We start from the raw sequence: 15,498 nt of genomic DNA on the forward strand, positions 1-15,498 counted from the left end.
AATAATAATAATAATAAAAGTAAAATATGCCTGGTGCATGGCACCTCCCCCCCCCAGCACAGTGTTCCTTCACACCTCTCCCCGGGGGCAAACCCCACATTTTGAAACCTGCTGCTTTAAAAAATTAAATGAAGGAACATCTTGTTGTTTAAATTTAAAGGTTTAATCGTGCCATTTGGGAATAGGTTTGAAAATAAGGAGCAGTGTAGAGCCATACCACTTCTAAGGGTGTTCAAGGTGGGTTGTACCTCACAGGAAATCAGTCCTTCCTATACGTATAATCCACACAGTTAAAAAGGGGGCAGGGAAAGAGTGAGGTAAGTAAGCTTAGCTCAATCTGTGTGAAAAAATTATATTATTGGTCTTTGTAGGTAGCATTCAAGGAAAGAACTAGTTAGTATTTCTTTACCCACAGCAGAGCCATGTAGCTGCAAAAGGACTTGCAGAAATATCTGATGGTTTATGCAGGGTGTTTAAAATATAATAAGTGACACTGTCCATAATAGAAAAATATTTATGCTCAGAGACCCCCAGTTAAGACCCCCTCAACACAGTTTCTTACCTTCTAACTTGGCAGCTTATTCAACTCATTGCTGTATTAAAAGCCCGAGAGCCTTCCTGAATAGTTAGTTGGAGAACATGTAGTGAATCCCCTTCCTCTCCATGAACTAGTATGGTAGTTTACACCAGGAGCTGAGGATCTCTCATGAAGTTGACTTAACTAAGTGGAAGAGCTGTACCCTGTGAATACTCTATGCCTAAGAATCATCATATTTTAGCAAACTAAAATACTTAGCTAAAAGGTATTGCCTAGACTTCATTTGGTATTATGGACAAAGAGGAAATGTTGGAGTATGACTGGATGAAATTGCTTAATGTTGTAATGAATATGCTCAGAAATGATATTGAGAAACTAAACATTTTCATTTTATTATTTAATTATTTATTGCAAGTGAAGGTTTTTAACTCTGATGTCTTTAATGAAATACATGCAAATGTGCTCTCAATTTCACAATGAAAAAAGTCAGAATATATCTGGGGGAGGGGGGGTTTGCTTGGAGGGGAGGGAGCATTCCCCATATTTTTGGGAGCTGAAATTATTTGCTAGATCTGGCACAAGGTTTGGACATAATTTTGTTCGACCTGGCTATTCTAAAATACTTTTCCCAGCTACCAGAAGGTTGCTTGAGAGGGCAAGTGTCATCATCAAAGAGTCTATAGCACCTTTAATAGTAATTCTCATTTTGCTGTCAATCTCAAAAGAGACATCAAAGACTGAATGGACTAGGGAGACAGAACTACTCTTTTTCTTCATGATGCTCCTCAGGCCCAGGAAGTGGGAGGAGTTTGCTGCCATTAGCTGCAAATCTGCTCCTGCTTTTCTGCACACGTATACACCTGCCTGGGAGCATTTACTAATGAGTAGTTTACTTGTGAGTAAACTGCTCCTAGATCTAATGCACATGTAGACACACCCCTGAGTACTTTTTCAGAATGGCTGCCACCAGTAGTGGCGCAATCCCTATTCTTTTCTAGCTTTCCCCTTCCTTTATTCTGGGGTGGCTAAGTTACATTCCTTTTGTTTGGGACCTCTTTTTGGATTCCTCGCTACAGGGATCAAGTAGGCTAGTGCCTTTATGTCACTTGAAATACTAGAAAAAAAGGAGTATTTGTATTCTGAATAAGCAAAGGTAAGTTGCGATGGTTTGGAAAAAATTCAAAGTTAAATTACTTTAGTTTATAGTACATTGATTGAAGTACAATAAAGAATGCTCTCTTCTGAGACAGCTTATTTGTTTTATTAATGCTTCTACTTCAATACCCCAGTAATACGTATTAGAGTTTTCTTCTTAGGTATTGTTTTGGCTACCTTGCCACTTTTTTAGTAGCTAATGGAATTAATCACTGTTCCTTTGAGACATGCACTTACCTTATTGTAAAGCAGTACTGCTTTATTTAAAACGAGTGCTAATTTACTGAGAATTATTTATTGTGAGTACAGATCTAAGCCTTTCTGAAAGTCAGAGAATAATGAAGTCTCCCTCATTCAGGCAGCTGATGTTGAAAGACAGCCTATGACATGAGGCTTGGCAGTGTTCAGCAGCATTACAGGACTTGTGATTGCTGTAATTTGAGCCATTTTGAGTATGTCATGAACTTCCAGTCTTAAACCAAGCTACTCATGTTGCTATTTTGATACTTAAATGCCCAACTTATAATTGAATTTGATCTAATTTAAGCTGTAATTTTTTTAATGAGGTGAGGAATAGTAGTCTTGGTTTGAAACAATTAACCATTACCACAGATAAATGAGACTTGGATATTTACTAGGCCTGTGTGAAGCAGCTAGTATTCACTTTGGATTCAGATTCAGCCAGTTCAAGGAACAGATTCGGTGATTCAGATCACTGTCCCGAATCTGATTCAGAGATTCCGTAGCAACCAAATCTCACAGGCCCATCCCCTGCCCGCTGTCCCAGCACTGGCAGTGGCTGCTCTGCCCACCCCAGCTCCCAGCATTTTGAAAAAAAAAGTCCCTGCTCACTGGGTGCTGCTGGGCGGGGGGTGATCCCCGCTGCCCCCCACTGTCCCATGCTGCATGAGGGGCTCTGCATGAGCCTCCTCGACCCTCCTCTTGCTGTCCCAGGCCCCCCATCGCTGCCCCGCCTGCCCCAGCTCTGGCCCTTTAAGAAAAAAACACAGAAAAACCCTGTACTCTCTGGTTCCTGCCCAGCAGGGTGATCCCCACTGCCCCCTACTGCCCTATGCCATGTGGGGGGCTCTGCATGAGTGCCCTGAAACCCTGAGGCCGTTGCAGGAGCTGGTGAGTCCAGAGCATTTTTGGGGTGATTTTTTTTTTGAAGGGCCAGAGCTTGGGCGGGCGGGGCAGCCATGGAGGGGGGGAATAGGGAGGGTCAGGGGGCTCGTGCCAGAGCCCCCCATGTGGCATGGGGCAGTGGAGATTGCCCCTCCATTGGGCAGCACCTGGTGCATAGGGGCTTTTTTTTAAAGCAGTGGGAGCTGGGGCGGGTAGGGCAGCCATGTGGGAGCTGGGAGAGTGGGCAGAGGTCGAGGGGCTCAAGACAGAGCCCTCCCCACGTAGTGTGGGGCAGCAGGGATTGCCCCCCACCTGGCAGCACCCGGTAAATGTAGGAACTTTTTTTAAAAGGGCTGGGAGCTGGGGCCAGGCAGAGCAGCCATGGCAGGGCTGGGGGAGTAGGCTGGGGATGGGGCCTGTCAGGGCCCCCCCATAGTCCCCTCCCACTCCTTCAGCATCCTCCCCTGCCCCCTATTTACCAGCTCTGAGTCTGGCTCCAACTCCCTGCTGCAGTGGGCAGGAACTGCCCGAATCATCAAAGCTTTCCAAGTCTTTTCCAAATAGATTCAGAGAACTTCAGATCAATACGGACCTTTTTATTGGTCCCTGATTTGATTCAGATTTGGAGATTTGGCCACTGAGTCAGGCTGAATCTTCTCCAACTCGAGTCACCACCCAAAGCTTTGCACAGCCCTTAGTAGTTACCATTTACTGGTATTACCTCTGTGTCTCTTTTAGCCTTTCTCTATTTTAAATGTGTCATAATAAAGGGGTAGGAGTCTCTAATACAGTCTTCCATACCAAGTGCTTTATGACTAAGAATAGTATACTCAGTCTCTAGCATTGCTCCTGGAATATACAGACTGAAATTTTTCAAGACCAGTGTGGGAGTACTAGCTATTTTAATTAAAAACTATAGCAAGGTTCAGGCTCCAGGGGCAGCTGTAATACTTCCTGGTGGCAAAGCAACCCTTGCCTCACTCCAACTCTAAGGTACCCTCCCCTTCTCACTCATCTGCCACACCTTGATGTATATAATTGATCAAAAGGAAGGCCTCCTAAGGGTCCTAGAGTGAGCCCCCATTCTTCTGACTGCAAGCAGGTCTCTCCCACTGGTCTCAGTTCTGCCCTCAATCTAAATGGGCCCTTCTGGCCCATCTGTACTCCCCGGGGTACCTGTAGTCTTAAGGGTTATTCACAGCCTCTGACCTCCCCTACATCCATAGCCATGCTGTGCAGGTGCTGCTATACAATTGCTCCCTTGTCAGGGCCTCAGCCTTCTCAGCTTTCACCCCTTTTCTCTTGCTGGGTCTTTTAGCCTTAGTTCTACTATATGGGGCCTGGCTTCTAGACTCCAGCTCTTGTCTTGATTGCTTCAGTTGTAGGCCCTGGGCCCTATCTCCACCCTGTTGTGGGTGCTGAGCTTAAGTTGGCTCTGTCTGGGTCCCCTGGCCCTGTCTGGCTTGAGTCACACTCAGCTACAGCCCTTCCATAGGCTGCCACCCTATAAGGCTCAAGCCTGGTCTATGTCTCAAGCATCTAGGCCATGGCAAGGCTCAAGATGCTTTGGTGCCATCAAACACTATTGGGACCTCTGTACCATCCCAACTAGTTCCAATCCCAAACAGCTGGTGTAAACTGTAACCAAGGAATAAGCACACTGGGTATAACAAACTTAACTTGCTCTAGGTGCAAATGGTGTAAACATCAACATTAGTTCACTGCCTTGCAGCACGGCTTCCCCTTAGCCTGGTTTATATTCCTCTGTAAGGTAGCAGCATCTTACAGATAGTCCCCAGGACAGCTCAGAAGTAGTCCTGGCATCCTCCTGCAGTCTTCCAAACTAGGAACTCTTCACTCTGCAGCCTTCTGAGCTAGACTGCCTGACCTTGCTCAGACTGTAGGCTTATATGCTGTCTAGGCCCTGCTCTTTCCGGTCAGGTGGCACTCCAGTTCTGCAGAGGTTTCTTGTTGGGCCCTGAAGACTGGTCGCCAGGAAGCTTATGACTGTTGCTCTGGCAGCTTGTTGCTGCCCAAACTATTGCCGGGCAGCTAATTCTGCAATAGGCAGTAATAGCTTCTTGGCCCAAGCTGCCTATTCCTTTTCAGCCAACACATCCCAGGCAGAGTTCTCTGGACTGGTTGCAGGTGCACCCCTTTACTGGGCAGCTCCTGCCCCTCTAGGCAGCAGTATTTCTTTTCTGCTTTGCAGCTAGCCCTTGTTCAGTTGTCTGGGTTCATCTGATACAGTGTTTTTCCTTAAAGTAACAGGGAGCCCCTGGGTCTCTGTTCCACAAGCATTCAGGGGCTATCCTAGAATGACTGTTTGTGATTTTAATAGACTTGCCACCAGACAAAGCAATAGTCATAGCAGTTAGCAATGCTGTGTACAGGTATCTGAAACAATTGCCGAGAAACAGTAAGTGCTGAGAGAGCAGAAATAATTCATCCTGTGCTCAAAATTTTCCCTCTCCACATAGGGTGAAATTCAGTCTAGGTGTGGTTCCCCTGGAACAATGGAATAGCTCTTGCAAAATCCTAGGTTGAACTTGACCCTTCAAAGAAGATTTTGGGATTCCCAAAACACAGTGGCACCTCAATGATTGCACTGAGTATAGTGGTCCTGGAAGTGCTGGGGACCCAGCTGGATACCTCGCTGAGGACCAGGATATTCCTGAGTCTGCGGAGGAAGTGTATCCTAAGTGTTGAAAGTATGCTTGTTTGTATTTAAGAGCCAGGTCCAAAGCGCAGTGAAGTCAATAGAAGTACACCAGTGGGCTTTGTATCAGACTGTAAGCCCACTATTATTTTTCCATGATGGTTTGCTGATATTGCCTGCATGAAATTAAATTCTTGTGTTTCAGTGTTCCAAGTCATGTGAAGGAGGATTCCGGGTTCGGGAGGTGCGGTGTCTGTCAGATGACATGATGCCCAGTAACCAATGTGATCCACACTTTAAACCAGAAGAAAAAGAACTTTGTAACTCCCAGGACTGCATACCCGAAATAGGTAAGGAAAGGGAGATTCTACTGGTTTGACTATGGCACTCCATCTAGTGGCGAAAATAGTTTACAACCATGTATCGACTTTCTGAATTTAGATTGTATTTTGTATTCCAAATTCAGGGTTTTGTATTTAAGCAAAATACAACTTTCTATCTGTGGTGCAAAGCATTTTTTCATTCGTAATTTATACAAATTTGGAGGCTCTGAAGTCCCAGAGAAGCCCCTTCCAAGATGACACACTTGTGGAGGGGTTTAAACCTCATTCTCAAGTATTTATTCAAACCCTAATCATGTACAATACACTGTGTTTTCTAAGAGAGTCTACAAGGAACAAGATACTGAATAGCCTAAGCCTTTTTGCTTATGAATTGCCAGGTGCAGCTTCACATTTTCTCCTGCTTGTAAAACACCATGCTAAGATGTAAAGACATTTTCAAATATTTAATGAAATATATTAACCAAGTAGAATATATTAAAACACACCATCAGTCATTATAATCTTAATATTTATTCAGCATTTTCCTAATACTGACAGGATTCTGGTTTTCTCTGTTTAAAAATTTCAAATTCTCTGATTTTAAACCTCCAAACTGTGTTTTTCTCCAGTTAAAATGAAACACCATAGCATGTGTGTGTGTGTGTGTGTATCAGTATAACACAATGTTTTAGTCATATATTTACAGTTCCAAAGCAATTTGGAAGCCTACAAGTGCCTCAGTCATTATAAGAAAATAAATTCTAAATACCTATATGATTTTGTGTTTGATTTTTGGATTTTCTTTCATCGTGGAAAATCAGAGCTTCCCCTGCCCCCTTTGCTGATCGGGACACAGGCCCAGATGTGGCTGTCTTCCTGCTGCTCTGTAGCACTCAACAACACTAATATGCTGGCGCCCTGCCCCTGCCCCACACTCCCAAGCCACAACCTCCCCTAGCCCTGCTGGTGCCCCTCACTCCTGCATAGCCCCTTGCCACCCCCAGGTCATGCTGGTGCCCCTTACTCCTAACCTGCAGCCCACCATCCCTGCTGGTGCATCATACTCCTGACTCACTGCCCTCCACCACCCTCGTGCTCCTCACTCCCAATCCACAGGCCCCCCACGCCCATCCCTGCCAGTGCCCATCACTCCCAACTAACTCACAGTTTGCTGCCCCTCTGGACCATGCTGGTGCCCCTCCCAACATGCAGCCCTTTGGCTTTGCTGAGGCTCTGCACTCCTGACCCACAATCCCTGGCACTCCTGGTGCCCCTCATTCCCAAGACCCCCCCTCCCAGCCCTGCCAGTGCCCCTTCACTCTTGGCCCACAGTCCCCTGCCCCCCCAGCTGACCCTGCCTCAGATAGGCCAGAGTGCAGCAGCTCTGACTCATATGGGCAGTGATGCAGTGAAGACAGGAGACTTGTGGACTCCTGGCACAGGCTGGAGGGAGAAGGGGAGGCCTGTGGCACCCCCCCAAGCTAGGGCTTCTGCACCACACCAGGTAACCTGGCCACGCCACTCTGGACAGCCTCTCCCCTGTAAGCATGGGCACTGGCCCTGGTGTTGCTGGCCCACCCATGCAGCTCCCCACCACCCTGAAGGGCCCCACTACCCTCTTCCTCTGCTGGAGGGGCAGGTGCCTCCTCCCTCCCACCCCACTCTGCCATGCTGCAGCCCCAACACCCAGACACCTTCCCCTAGTGTCGGCAGGCATCCACCCCCTACCTCACACCCCTAATTCCTTCCCACAGGCTCATATGCCACACAGCCCCCAGATAGTCTCCAAGCCCTGTGCTCCACCCTCTGCCTGCCATAGGTTTACCAGGGCTGCTCCCACCATCCTGCACATTCATATGGTGCCCCTACCTCCAGTTGCCCCAAGCAGCTCCTTGCAGGCTGGAAGACTGCCAGCCTGTAAGTGGAAACCTGCAGTTTCCATTGGTTTTCTCCTTTAAAGGGGAAATTCTGTTTTTCTCCTTCAAATAAGAAAAATCACATTTTTCTCATTTTTTCTGCAACAAACAGAAAAGCCGGACCTCTGCTAATTAAAAATAGGTATCAAGAAACAGCTTGAACCGTAGTCTGCTCTGCATCAACTCTCAGATCAGACTTTTCCTCTAGATTTTGGAAAAAAATACAGAAACTGAAACTGGGAAGTGTTGTTGTTGTTGCTTCTTCTCCAATTAATTTATTAAGACATTAATTCAGAATTGCCCAATTTCATATTTATGAGTGTTGTATTTGTTTTTTTTCTTAGTTTTGCAATTATGTGAGCCTCTCAAATTTCATTAACAAAAGAACTTTGCACTTTTAGTGGTTGCAGCAGTAGGTTTCTAAATGCGAACAGAGCATACCCTGATGGCTCAAACAATAATGCAAATATACAGATGTCAATAATTGCTCTTTGAAAAAGTCCCTTTTTCTTAAAGTCAGTCTCATGTTTTTTCATGGGTGAGTTATGATTTTTCAGTACCTGGGATTAGCAGTACTGTCACTATTCACTTGCTGTTTTGCCATTTGGACTGCAGATTTATATTTGGTTCCTTGAGAATTTGAAAGAGAAAGTAGCTAGAACCTAACTACTGACTTATCTTTTCATTATTCAAGAAACTGTGTGTGTAAAAAAAATGTTTTTTAAAATGCAAGCACTGTAAATTATTAGAAGTAAATTATGAAATTTACTGTTACTAATGTCATAAATTCTTAAATTAAATGGAATTAATTGGTAAAAAGGAAAATTAGGCATTTAAAATATTGAAGGCTTTTTTTCTAACTTAAAGCAATATTTTTGTATTTGTATAATATGAATAAAAAATATCCCCACTTTTGTTTAGGTAGGCTGCTTTAGATTATTTTTTAACTTGACCGTGAACCATTACGGGTAACTCTACATAAAAGATAATCTTTTAACATGACATTCCTGCATCTTGAACCTCTGCGCTTTTTTTCCTCCTCAGATGAGAACTGCAAAGACAAATATTACAACTGCAATGTGGTGGTGCAGGCCCGACTCTGTGTCTACACTTACTACAAAACAGCTTGTTGTGCATCCTGCAGGAGGGTGGCCAATAGACAATCAGGTTTTCTAGGACGTAGATAACAACTACTCCATCATCCGTAGCAGCAACATCAGACTTCTATATGGGAACATAAACAGTGTTATTGCTTGGACTACAACAGGCTCTGCCTTCTTAAAGAAATGGTTTCCATATTGCTGAGCTCATCAAGAGCATGGATACATTTCCCACCCTTTCAGTTACACTTAACATGCAGTATATAGGAACTTTTTGGCTTTTAAAAATGTTTGTTGTAAAACTGTGATTTTTTAAAGCATTATTTTTTAATGATACTCTTGTATGCACCTGTTCATTCAACATTTAAGGAACGTACCAGCCTTATTTTTATATGAATGCCAACTCTTCCTTGGTATTTTTGGACCTCCTTAGGTTAACAAACAGCATCAATAGAGCATGTAATGAGGAGCGTGATAGCGTAAAGAGCCAGCCCCATGAAGAGCCATTTAGGCTCAGTTTAACAAACATCCTAACATGTGCTTTTGATTACCTCAATCGATTCAGACTAAGACTCACTATTAAGCTCTCTGTGCTGTGCATTCACTAACTTCTTGTCCTCAAAGGAGCAGCAAACATACACATAATTTGACTGCCTGTAAGTGCCTTTATATTTAATTCATAAACTAGTGAAGAATATAAATTTATATTCTGTAATTTTCTATGGATGTTTAAAGTAATATATTATCCATCACAGTGAAAATAGTGCCTATCCCTTTAAGTCTTCACTTTAACATTTGCAGTTGTCAGTGAAACTCCAATTCATGGATGAGGATCCTCCAAATTATCCTGACAGTTTACAGCAGAGGATCCTCCCCCATGGTGTAGATATTTCAGTATGTAAACTGATTCCTTGCATAACATTTCACCAAATGCGTGCTCAACAAATAATGTATTAAAGCAGTGGTTGGCAACCATTTTAGGCTGCAGGTAAGAGTAACCCAGTTCAGTTCAGAGGTGAGCAGATGGGGGTGCTAGGGCCCAGCTGCCTTTGCTGCTTTTCCCCATGGCAACAAGGGGAAAGCACCTGCCACTGCCAGTTTTCCCTATGGTGGCACAGGAAAGTGACTGACTGCTGCCAAAGCCCCACGTTGCAAAATGTCACTGAAGCCCCGCATCTGCAGGCCATAGGTCGCTGACCCCTACATTAAGTACCAGGATCTGTCTTAATGTTGTGAAATTTCAGTTAGAATTGTCATGCATTTCTGAAGCGACTGCCAAATTATATCGGCCTCTGCCTCGAACACATTTGCCTAAGCCTTTGACATATATATAGGCCATCTTGTCTTACACATAGTGTTCACATAGCTCAGACATCTGTAATAAGGAAATCCTAACTCTCAGCCCTGAATATACTACAGCAGTTTATCTTGCCCTTTTCTCTGTTAGCATGTTCCTCAGTAAGCCTGTTCTGAAAGAATACTTTCTATTTATGTCATTTCTTTTTCTCTGTACAAGAGTGGTTACAGAGTCACACCTGAGCTAGGTGTCTGATTTTTCTACACTTGCTGTACTTGGTCCAGGATTTGTAGACTAAAAGCTTTTAACCTCCTGAGTGTTTCACAGGCCACCTACTGTTATAAAGTCTTTTAAAATGTAAATGAGGCTGGGAGGCGGGGAGTAACTTCTTCCTGAATTACTGATAACTATATATTTTATGTCCTGGTAATATCCCTGACCTTGTGTTTATTTTAAGGTGACTGCTACCTGAGTCTAAAGAGGGAGCCCACTAACCCCACTGGGTCTGACATATCATTATTCTTGATTATTATGCCATTCCCAGGGGTCAAGTGATTAGAGTATCTTATTCTAAATGCAGAGATGTGATTTCAAGCCTTTTTGTAGACTCATACTGAAGGCTGACTCTGGTCGCCCCCGCTCTAAGTGAATACATGGTCATTGAGCCTGGGCAGTCAAAGACAACTAGGCATGACTTCATGCTTTGTTGGATGTAGGAAAAGATGTGCTTGGGACAGAGCCTTGACTTTTTGATTATACCACTCTCAAATTGACTACCTCTGAGCCATATTATAGCATCAGTGTTTGACAAGAGCTCCCATTAGGTGTTCTCCCTAAAATTTCATGATACAATAATGACCTTTTGTGATTAAAAATCATTGAATGCTGTTATGTGCAACATTAGAATTTCTCTACACTTTGATTGGTTTCACTCACATTGTAATGAACTGAAGCAGAGTAGGAGACCTGTGTGAAATTGAAATGCTAATTATATAGCAGTTTATCTGAGTTAATTATTCTCTCTCAGTCCTGTTCCTTTATATCAGGAAAAGTCGTCCATGGAAAGGTTTTATATAGTAGTTTTAGATTGGGATTAACTATATAGTACAGATTCTCGACCAAAGAATTATTTGGAGGCACTGCAGTATAAACAGTGGTTGAATTTTCAGTAATAGTGAGTGTAGATTTATGTATGAATGTCTCATTTAAGCAAATCTTGACATACAGTATCTATTGTTGTTGTTTCTGGTGGGCTGTTAGGCTTGGCAAACCTTTGACATTTGACTTCTTTTCCCTCACATGTATTTGAGCAGGTTTTTAACAGAGTGTTTGTGTCTCAGAACTCTTGTATTCAGTCTACATGAAAAAGGAAGTTGTAGTTCACACACAGTGGTAATATGACCATAAACAATATGCATTGAATACCATATTTTTCTCATGTCCTAAGGATATCATGCAACATGTTCTGGAATATCACACACCTTGTTTTTGAAAGGCAGAATGAAGAAAGAAAGATTTTTACAGAGTAATAGCTGCATACAGCAAGGACAGAGCTTAATCTTCAACTCTCTCTCTCTCTCTCTCCCTTTCCTGCTTAACTGAAGCTAAAACCTTAGCTGCTGCTGAAGGCTGTTCTCTGTGGGTGGATCTGTGATTTTGAAAAGAGCCAAAGTCTCCAAGGCTGTGAAATAGGAGGAGAGAGAGCAGGAGCAGCTAGCAGACAGCAAAATTTCCCTGAGACAGGTTAGCTTGATTAGTGGAACATCAAAACCATTAAAAAGGAGCGATGATCATTAATATCTCTGGATTGAAGTACAATGAGCTTGAATAGTAATATAGCAGCTGCTGCACTGCGGAGCAGGAATCAAAGCAGGGTGCTTCTATCCAAGAAAGAAATTCAGCTTCCCTACTTAATACATACACCTTAATTTTGGGAACCTGATTTTTTGGGCAGAAGTGTGTGTTGAATGCAAGAAAATACGGTATTTTTGTTGTACATAACTTTTGGAGAGAAGATGGGTAACTTAAACAGTGAGCTGGTATGTGAGCAAACATTGTGTCTCACTGTATTTGTTGTTATTCTATTAAACGTAGTGATTGGGCTGTATTACACTGAGTTATCTTTTTGTGAGTTCCATTAAGTCATTAAGTTACCATTAAGGAAAACAAATCCATAGGAGTTAAGTATAAAAGACTATACATAATCTTATATTACTCCTCAGGTGTATTGCTTTGTTAGCTGGATGTGATGAATTATATTCATAGCTATATAACATGAACCTTCTAATATTTTCAGAAATGCCATTAAAAACAATGTTAGTCTCACCTAATTAAACACCTTGCAGTAAAGGATTCACCTGAGTCTGGCTAGACTTAAATCTCTTATTGTCATTTGCCATGATTCAGCATAAGTATAATAGATATTTCTACAATGTAAGCTAATCAATTCTTCCTTCCTACACACAGTGATGTAGAAGAACTAATATTTTATAGACAGCAGTAAATCCTAGGGTAGTTTTTCATTGCTACATGAAGTGCACTTTTAAAACCATTTGTTAGTTATTTGTTCAGTTATTGCATTGTACCTATAACAAGTATTATTGTATAATGATATAGCAGTGCACCAGCTTATCCTGTTACCATACATAAAGCATGATTCTGCTTTCACTTATATTGGTGCAAATCAGAAGTGACATTAATGACCTCTGTGGAGTTATACAAGTGAAAAAAACACTTTAAGAGCTAAATCAGAATTTGAACAACACTTTCCCTCTCAGGTATGTTAATCCATAGGTATTTCAGATTGGTAGAAAACAGTTACCTCTTGCCTGTCAGATTTTCAACTTATATGGGATAAAGTGGAAGATCAGAGTAGCTATATCCCTACGTGGATATTTGATGTAAGGTAAACTTTGGGTCAGCTGCTTTGAGGTGATAAATAACCGAAATGAGCAAACGTTCTTTGCCTTTGTAAAGAATTCATTTTGCTGACCTTGGAACAATGCTGGAGGATGTTTAGGAAGGCTTTAAAGTGGGAAAGCAAGGTCTGAGGATTTTTGCTAAGCATCTTCACATAATTATTCCTGATATAATGGGAGGAAACATCCTTTGGGGGAATAATGCATGATTTGCAGAGTCAGGATGCATAATCAATGTTATTTTCATCATGCTTACCACATCCTATTTTCATACCTAAATGTTTCAGATCCAGAATCTGATCCTCTTGATAGGAAAGTGCACAGGCATTAAGAATATACATAAATTCAAAAGTTAACTTTGATGTAAATGGTTAGTATAGACTTAACGCAGCTGAAATTTTGCAGGTTTGTGGTTCTAGTAGGTACTGCTTGAACCTACTTAGCAAGAATTTGTAAAGTTTAGTCTCAAACCTTTCTAAGTGATTAAATTGTGTTACTACCTGGCTGGCATGCGGGTGGGAATCAACAAAAGTTTAGAAAGGCAAGCATGGGAGAGAGAAATAGAACATCAAGGGTCTTTGTCAAAAATAAGCCCAGCTATTAATAGAGCTATCTTTCTACTGAGCCAACAAGCTTTTTTTCTGCATTGGCCAGTTTTAAATGATGAACATTGAAATAACTACTGAATGAATTCTTATGCAATGAACCCATTTCTTGTGCAGATATAATTCCCATAATTGTACAGCTATCAAAGTATGTATCCTGTATTCTCACATATGGCATCTACTGTATTAAAAATCTACTAGAGTGATCTTTCCTACACTCAGTAACAGGAGAAATTACCTTAGGAGGGTTTTTTTTGAGACAGCTGTGTGTGTGTCGCTAGGATCCTCCCTTTGAGAGCACTTGTTGGCTCTCTACCAGGCAGTTAATTACATGTCTGTCTATGTGTGTTTGGAACGCATAACACAGTTTTGAACCCTGAACTCTAAAAGTAAATTTTCTTTGTTCCTAGCATGGCTTGCAGAATATATTCATGGGGTTGTGTTAGCTTCTGTTTAGAAGCTGAATAATATAAAATGTTTAATAGAAGGAAATTAAAGAGCAATGTAGTATTAAAAAGAATCATATTTAGTGGTCTTAAAAGGCAAGCTGTTTTGCATTATATATTCATAAAAAACAGTTGCGTAAAGTTCAAACCTGGTCAGAGCAGGTACAGCTGCATTCACTTCAACAGGACTCACACAGGGCCTGGACTTGGCCCTTTATTACTAAATTAAAAAACCACAGGTGTGTATTGTGATTTTTTTTAAATGTAGGCTTCCTGATATATTAATAGATAATGCAAACCACCACTGTGTTTTTAGCTTGGTTATCTCTTTTGAGAACCCAGTATCTTCCCAGTGATTTTATACCACTACTTTTTTCATTCTCCTATTTTGTCAGTGCAGTGTGTGGGTCTCTTATGACCTAGTTCAGCAAGGCCCTCAGCATGGATGGACTTGTATGTCCTTGCACAGCCCCATTTTGAAGTCATCATAGCTCAGTATGGAGCATCTTGAAGGATTGGGACCTTAATTGTGCAGATCATTAAGCCTTGGTTTATGAGTGACAAAAAACCTACTTTATATGTGTAAAATTATTTCCACTTGATCCTAACCCACGTATTGATTTTGGCAGAAGGATATACTTTATTATAACTTATTTTTTGTTATTTGTAAATACAAGATGTCTATAGGAAATACATATTCTGAGCTGTGTCTATGGAACAAGCCACTGCATCAAAATAGTACAGTTATTTAGATTAAGCAGATTTTTATTAAAAGGGACCTAATATGTATTTATTTACATATACCATTTACATTGCTGTCTGGTTCTTTAATAATACTAACCCAACTTTCCATGGAATTTTATAACACACACACATATATATATATGTCATACTGTAAATCCATAGTTACCATTCTTTAATTTTCTGATTAGCCAGTTTCTTGAGTGCATTTAAAGGGGGAGTATAAGTCAAAGTACGTTGTGACTAGTTCAGGAATATGTATCCCTGGCAGTGCACCTGAACCAGAACTGTACAGCATCCCTTTCATATTGTATACATTTTCTCTCTGATGAAAAAAAAATGTTAACTATTTTGTTTATGACTAATTTATTTTTATTATTGTGAAAAATAAAGAAATTAAATAAAGATCAGCCTCTGTTTTATGATTTTATTTCCTCTTTGTTTGATCTCCATCATGGTCCCATGTAACTCTTTTCCATGGGAGTTAAACATGTATTTTCCAGAGAATAAATCCATGAGACTATCTAATTAATATTCATTACGAAGAATATAGCAGTGCTGCCAAAGATGTATACCACCAACCTGCTACATTGCAGTAGTAAGGTAAAGCACAGAACATACACGGTGACAGTCTGACCGTGATAATCATTCATATTAGAGATGGGATCTGTTACA

At 41.6% G+C, this 15,498-nt stretch overlaps 1 protein-coding gene across 3 annotated transcripts in view; it reads left to right on the forward strand.

Annotated features, from left to right (window-relative positions):
* The window catches only part of THSD4 (thrombospondin type 1 domain containing 4), a 698,655-nt gene extending 683,428 nt beyond the window's left edge, over positions 1 to 15,227 (forward strand). For all 3 annotated transcript variants that reach the window (XM_090028684.1, XM_090028683.1, XM_090028686.1), the window contains 2 exons: positions 5,683 to 5,827; positions 8,761 to 15,227. In XM_090028684.1, the coding sequence (XP_089884810.1) occupies positions 5,683 to 5,827; positions 8,761 to 8,903 (288 nt within the window). In that variant the 3' untranslated portion in view covers positions 8,904 to 15,227. The remainder of the gene's footprint in view (positions 1 to 5,682; positions 5,828 to 8,760) is intronic.
* The last annotated feature ends 271 nt before the right edge of the window (positions 15,228 to 15,498 follow it).

Source organism: Crocodylus siamensis, chromosome 15 (genome assembly GCF_052110815.1).
Source record: "Crocodylus siamensis isolate JL-2025a chromosome 15, ASM5211081v1, whole genome shotgun sequence".
Lineage (NCBI taxonomy): Eukaryota > Metazoa > Chordata > Crocodylia > Crocodylidae > Crocodylus > Crocodylus siamensis.